This window comes from Medicago sativa, chromosome 3 (assembly GCF_051527215.1).
Source record: "Medicago sativa cultivar Bolivia chromosome 3, Bolivia_mono, whole genome shotgun sequence".
NCBI lineage: Eukaryota > Viridiplantae > Streptophyta > Magnoliopsida > Fabales > Fabaceae > Medicago > Medicago sativa.
In genome coordinates, this window is record NC_140751.1 from 54,111,625 (window position 1) to 54,118,943 (window position 7,319).

At 32.4% G+C, this 7,319-nt stretch overlaps 1 protein-coding gene across 4 annotated transcripts; it reads left to right on the top strand.

Moving 5' to 3' along the window:
* Positions 1 to 3,035: 3,035 nt before the first annotated feature.
* On the top strand, positions 3,036 to 6,343 carry LOC146938372 (uncharacterized). Of its 4 annotated transcripts, none has more exons than XM_085752314.1 (4): positions 3,036 to 3,165; positions 3,793 to 3,903; positions 3,983 to 4,114; positions 5,732 to 6,343. In XM_085752314.1, the coding sequence occupies exons 1-4, from the start codon at positions 3,069 to 3,071 to the stop codon at positions 6,106 to 6,108; spliced, it is 717 nt and encodes a 238-aa protein (XP_085608440.1). In that variant the 5' UTR covers positions 3,036 to 3,068; the 3' UTR covers positions 6,109 to 6,343. The 4 variants fall into 4 exon arrangements, with proteins under 4 accessions (XP_085608440.1, XP_085608442.1, XP_085608441.1 ...); XM_085752316.1 differs by having other exon boundaries at positions 4,004 to 4,114; XM_085752315.1 differs by having other exon boundaries at positions 3,808 to 3,903.
* The last annotated feature ends 976 nt before the right edge of the window (positions 6,344 to 7,319 follow it).

The window sequence follows — 7,319 nt, forward strand, 5'->3', positions numbered from 1 at the left end:
GATAAGCAAAATAATATCACAAACATCCTTGAAGTGCAAGCTGTTCTTGGCACAGGGAAGTATCTCGGCTTACCGTCAATGATTGGCAGAAGCAAAAAAGCCATATTTAATTTCATCAAAGACCGCATTTGGAAGAGAATAAATTCATGGAGCAGCAAAAATCTATCAAAAGCAGGAAGAGAAGTTTTAATCAAATCAGTTCTTCAATCCATCCCGACTTATTTCATGAGTATTTTTTCCCTTCCGTCTACTTTATGCGATGAGATCGAAAAAATGCTTAATTCTTTTTGGTGGGGTCATTCTGGAGCACAAAACAAAGGTATCCATTGGCTCTCTTGGGATAAATTATCAATGCACAAGAAGGATGGGGGTATGAGTTTTAAAAGTTTGCATGTGTTCAATCTAGCGATGTTGGGTAAGCAAGGTTGGCGTATTTTGACTAATCCGAGCTCTCTTATTGCCCGCATTTACAAGGCCAGATATTTTCCTAGATGTGATTTTTTAAGCGCAAAATTGGGACACAAGCCTAGTTATGTGTGGCGTAGTCTGTGTAACTCAAAATTCATTCTGAAGGCAGGGAGCATATGGAAAATAGGCGATGGTGATAATATTTCAATTTGGAACAACAACTGTATTGCAGGTAATATCACTCTAAACCCTCCCTCTGAAGGTGATGTCCACATGTCCCATTTGAGAGTGTCTCACTGTATGTTGCAAAATCAAAAACAATGGGATGTTCCTTTTCTTGAAGCCATTTTTCATCAGCAGACAATCACAAACATTATAAATACTTCATTGTACCCGTCTGTTAGAGAAGATAGGATGATTTGGAGCAAAGAAAATAATGGAGACTACTCTGTTCGGAGTGCTTATCGTTATTGTATGCATGAACTACTTGACACTTCTGTTTTTAAAACTCCAGGCAATTGGGATATGATTTGGAAGTTAAAAGTGCCTCCGAAAGTGAAGAATTTTATGTGGAGACTCACCAGGAATGTGTTACCAACTAGAATGCGACTCTGGGATAAGAAAGTCAACTGTCCGGGAACTTGTGTACTTTGCAATTCTGCAGAAGAACACAATTTTCACCTATTTTTTGGTTGTCCGAGCAGCTGCAATATTTGGAAAATGTCTGTTTTATCCCAAACAGTGAGTACTGCCACTAACTTAGAAGATAATTGCAGCAACTGTATTTTCCAGATTCTGCACCGGCTGTCGAATGGAGATGCAGCACTGTTTGCGTGCATTCTCTGGAGTATTTGGAAGCAACGTAATAACAAGGTATGGAACGATGTTGTTGACACGCAATGTTTTGTGATCGAAAGAGCAAAGTGTCTGTTAGCTGATTGGGAAGCGGTCAAGATAGCAAGTGCCAAGAAGAATTCTGCTCACAATTATAATACACAACAGCAACAGAATAAGGAGTTTAAGTGGAAGAAGCCGAGTCCAGGGAAGATGAAATGTAATATTGACGCTTCTTTTCCAAATCATGACAATAGAGTCGGTATTGGTATGTGTATAAGAGACGAGGAAGGCACTTTTGTCCTTGCTAAAACGGAATGGTTTGAACCTAAATGTGATGTGCACATCAGAGAAGCGTTGGGTTTATTGTCGGCACTTCATTGGGTTCATGATCTTCACCTAGGACATGTCGATTTTGAACTTGATTTAAAGAAGGTGGTTGATAGTTTTAAGTCAAATAACTATGATCACACCGAATTTGGATCTATCTTGAAAGATTGTAAATCTCTAGTTAATCGTTTTTATGAAAACTCTAGTGTTGAGGGTGTGCGGAGACAAGCAAATGAGGTTGCCCACCAATTAGCAAAGGCGACCACATTGTCGACTAGTTTCCAGATATTGATTGAACCACCTTCTTGTATTGAACACATTTTAAGTAATGAAATGCTATAAGATTCCTTTGTTCAAAAAAAAAGGTTGCTGCATCGTACGTAAATATAATAAAAAATAAGAAGGGTTTCCTACATTATTTTGAGGATTTAGAAAAAAAAATACCTTAAAATAAAGTTTTGAGTGTATTTAGAAGTCTTAATTCAATATATACGACCACAAGAAACTACTTTTTTAAAAAGGGGTTTTGAATGGACATGGAGGAAGAGTATCGAAAGGTTTTTAGGGCTTACGTTTCCAATTTTAATTTGAGTAAATTACACTCTCCTTCCCTCAAAGATGCTTGAATTACACTCCCCTCCCCTCTTATGTTGAAATATACACTCCCCTCCCTTGAAAAGTAAAATGTACACTCCCCTCCCTTAATAATTAAATATGCACTACACTTTAATCTATTCTAACATTAATAAATATTTTTATGATATTTATAAATTTTGAACCACCATTTCAGAAAAATTAATTCATTTCTTTATAATTTAAATGTCAATGATAATTAAATTTAAATATTTTGCTATTGATTTTATAATTTAGAGTATAAAATTAACTTTTAAATAACCATGTTTTATTGTCTTTAGTAATTTTTCACATATTTTAATTTTATTTTGGTTTGTTTCATATTTTATAATAGGGTTTAAGACTAGATGTTAATGAAATTGAGAATGAAAAATAGCGAAAAATATGTATTCAATTTTTTATTATATTAAAATAGATCCGCAATAGTATTTTTTTCCGAAGTGTGTTAGATTATTATTTTTTTGCTAGATTATTAGAAATAAAAAAAATATATATTGAGGGAGTAAAGGGTAGATTTTAACATAAGAGGGGAGGGAAATGTAATTCAAGCTTCTCTTAGGGGAGGGGAGTGAAAAGTTTTCTATTATGTTTTGAATAAGAGGGGGGGAGTGTATATTTTAACATAAGAGAGGAGGGGAGTGTAATTCAAGCATCTTTGAGATGAGGGAAGTGTAATTTACTCTTAATTTCCATATTGACATTTACATCTCATTCATAGATTGCTTCTGCCACTTATTTTGCTTAATTTAATATATAAACCTGACTCTTGGCCCCATAAATAAAGCATGTTCTTGCCCTATATATAGAGACTACTTCATTATTCTTTATCAAACATTATTGCATTGTCGTTGCCAAGAAGTGGCATGGCTTACTCAAAGGCGTATGTGTTTGTTGGCCTTTCTGTTATTCTCTCTTATCAAGTTTTAGCTCAATCGCCGCTGCCTCCGCCTCCTATTCTTGGTTAGTCATTCTAGTAACGTATGGTTTAATTTTGTAAGTCAAATGCATATATATTTTCAAAAATCTATGAATTACTAGCTTCCCTTCCTTTAAGAACTAGCGGATTAACAAAAATAAATAAATCATACGGTCATGGTAAACAAATTTTACACATGCATTTAGTCATATTACAATTTTGTTGTTAATTATTTGTCAAAAAAATTTTGTTGTTAATTATTAATATATCTACACAAATATTAATATGATAAAAATATGATTAGAGACATGTATAAAACATGTCAATTGAACTGGGTTTTTACCCTCTTTTTAAAAAAAAAAAAAAAAAACTTGTCAATTGAACTTATTTTTAAATTTGAGACCTACACCTTCTAGGCACTATTATAAACAAAAATATATTTTTTTAAATTTATTGAATAAGTGATGAATGTATTATTTATCATAAACCACAAACATCATTTATTGTTTACCTTCCGACAGAACTACAGATTTCCAACACTCATTTCTCTTTAAAACCAGAGGGTTAACACCAAATTATTTTTGAGCAACACCAAGTTATTATTTCTTTTGATATATACATTTTAATGTAAGAGGTTTTACATCAACAAGCAACTACAAATTAACAAATAGTTGTGGTCAATGTAGAGGATCCACGTCCAGATGGCCCCAAGGAAATTCCATTTGAAGCTCTAGAGACCGTAGAGGCTGTTAATGAAATGATTCACCATGATCAAAATAGTGGTAAGACATTAACACAATTTTTACATTTTATGTTTCTATGACATAATGCTCCATTTTTACCTTTCATCAATAATTGTAGAGCCAATGACCATTATTGTAGGCAAGATGCATAAAGTGATGATTCCAGCATCTGATTATATGACTTTCCGTGCAAATCTGATTAAGATGCTGATTGCTGAAACTATTCCGCTGCCTCCGCCTCCTATACTCGGTGAGTCATTCTAACAAATAGTGGCTGGTTCAGACATTTTAAATGTGGAAAAGTAGGGTGTTCAGGTTTGAATCCCGACCTCTGCATATATTATACATTTGTCCATATATTATTTATCTCACTTCCTTGTGCTATTTAATTTTTTGTTGTTAATTCTTAATATATTTACACAAATTGTAATATGATAAAAATATGGCTAGAGACATGTATAAAACTTGTCAATTCAACTGGGTTCTGTTCTTTCTTAGACGAAAAAAAACTTGTCAATTGAACTTATTTTTAAATTTGAGATCTATACCTCTAATCACTATTATAAACCAAAATATATTTTTTAGGATTATTGAATAAGTGATGTATGTAGTCTATATTATAGATCGCATATATCATTTATTCAATAAATCTAGCAAGTAGATTTACGGTTATACTAGTGAACGAAGAGTGTATAAATTTTGATATAAAAATTAACGTATATGCCTTTATTAATGAGCCAATAGGATGCAATTAGAATATGTACTAAGAAATTGACACAACAAAATAAAAAAAGATGTATTTTTTTTTTTTTGGTGGCCGGGTTTCGAACCCCATACCTTGCATATATCATGCATTGTGTATACCAACTGAGTTAAACTCACGAACACAAAAAAAAAAAAAAAAAATTGTCTATCAAAACAAAATGTAACTTTGAGCTTTTAAAAGTTACATATGCACTCTTTAATTGTTTCATATTTTCGCGTTCATCATCTTTTTAAAAAGTGCTAGCAATACCATTTTAAACGCACTCTTTCAAACACACGCTTCTATTAATTAAAATGTAAACGGTTTCGCTAAATCATGTAAACTCTATACATATGTTTAGTGTGATTCATATGAATTTCTATCGTAAAAATAGTGTGTCAGAAAGTATTTTGTTAGCATAATTATTATCTTTCATGCCTTGCTTTTCCGGCCAACCACATTATCAATACAGCCCCACACTCAATATGGCAAGTTTTCCTAGCAACAGTTGCACTCTAAATAATTGAAACAAAAGAAACAAAACAATGTCTTTCTCAATCATAGAAACATCGCAATTTTGTTGTTTCAAGAAATAAAAAGAGTAGCATCACAATTGCAGCAATCAAACTTCTTCTCATTGAAACTCTGCTTCTTCGGGCATGGCCAGCTCCCATAGTGTGACGGGCGGTGTGTACAAGGCCCGGGAACGAATTCACCGATGTATGGCTGACCGGCGATTACTGAAAATTAATTACTTTTATTCTATGTTACACGGGGCGATCAAAACCCACTAAATAATTGAATGAGATGATTGTAAACTATGTGTATGCAACCTATTACACGATTAACCAATCTCAAAACTCTGAATTGGAGTTGACTGAATTCCATTTTTGTATGGAACATTTCTTAGTTAGACATTACTTACCTCCCGGACGAACTAAAAAAAAGTTTGAAAACCATCCACATTCTCGCCCATTACTTTAAGATTAAACTCTAAACACGTTAATTTGGATGCACTGAAATAAATATAAAATAGTTTTTTCGGTGTAAATTAGTTCTATTCAATTTCTATTACATTTTATATTTCTATGACATAATGCTCCATTTTTACCATTATTGTAGGCAAGATGCATAAAGTGATGATTCCAGCTGCTGATTGGATGACTATCCGTGCAAATCTGATCAAGAAGAAGTGTTCTGAAACTATTCCTAATAGCCGAAAATTTCTAAAACACTTATGTGAAGAGGAAGATAAATTTTTCTTAAGTGATGAGGGAAATAAAGTTTCCAAAATTGACGAAGAAGATAAAGTTTCCTTAAGTGATAGGGAAAATAAAGCTTCCAAAAGTGGTGAAGAAGATAAAGTTTTCAAGAGTAATGAAGAAGATAAAGTTTCCATAAATGATGAGGGAGATCAAGTTTCCAAAATCGATGAAGAAGATACAGTTTCTAAAAATGACAAGGAAGATAAAGTTTTCCAGAGTGACGAGGAAGATTAAGTTTCCAAAAGTGGCAAGGAAGATAATGTTTTCAAAAGTGATGAGGAAGATAAAATTTCCTTAACAAAATAATCCAATTAAACTAGCTATCAAAAGTATGTGTATTCTTGAAACAAAAAGAGTATGGGTATATCATTTGGTGCCTTATATATATATATGAGCATGCAATGATGTGCATAATAATATGTTTAAATAAAAAGGTTGAGAGTACATACTCTAGTGATAATTTTCTATATATATGCTGCAAAATTTGAGTTTATATTTAACATGATAAAATAAAATATATTAAACCATAAGGAGATCCCAAAAGAATTTATAAGACAAAAGTCTGTCACCAATTAAAACAAAGATAACTGTCCCTAAAAGAAAAACAAAGATAACTAATTATAGAACATTAACAAAATGAGACCTAAGATTCAAGGCTCATGTACCAAACATGATTAAACCATCAATGATGAAAATAAAAAATTAAGTTATTTTGTTTAGCTTTCAAACACCAAAAAGAAAGAAAGAAAGATGTTTGACTTTATCAAAAAGCTGATGTAAAAGCAATTACTTTAGTTCAAAAATACGAAAATTTATTTCATTTCAAACTATTTAAACATAAGCTAGTCAAATCAAATGAACCAAAGACCGACTTTTCTTTGAGTCACATACTAAGCTACCGAACAAAGTGAGATGATCAGGAATATGCAACTTGTCTGCTAAATGAATGTCTAACCATTGAGGAATGAGAAGCATATTGAACCAAAAAATCCACACCTTACATAAAGATGATATGCGCTTTCCTCCTTCCCACTCCTGCTCAAATATATATATATATATAGGGCTGTTAACTTGCACCCACCTAAAAACACTAAGGTGCAAGTTAACAAGCTGCACCTACTAGTTATTTACCAAAACACCCATGTTTTTCTATTATAAACAAATATTATTTATCCTATTTACAAAAATGTCCTTTTAATTAAAATAAAGTTTAATAGAGACAAAAGGGTGTTTTAGTAAAGTACAAGTAGGTGCAGCTTGTTAACTTGCACCTTAGTGTTTTTAGGTGGGTGCAAGTTAACAGCCACTGTTAACTTGCACCCACCTAAAAACACTAAGGTGCAAGTTAACAAGCTGCACCTACTAGTTATTTACCAAAACACCCATGTTTTTCTATTATAAACAAATATTATTTATGCTATTTACAAAAATGTCCTTTTAATTAA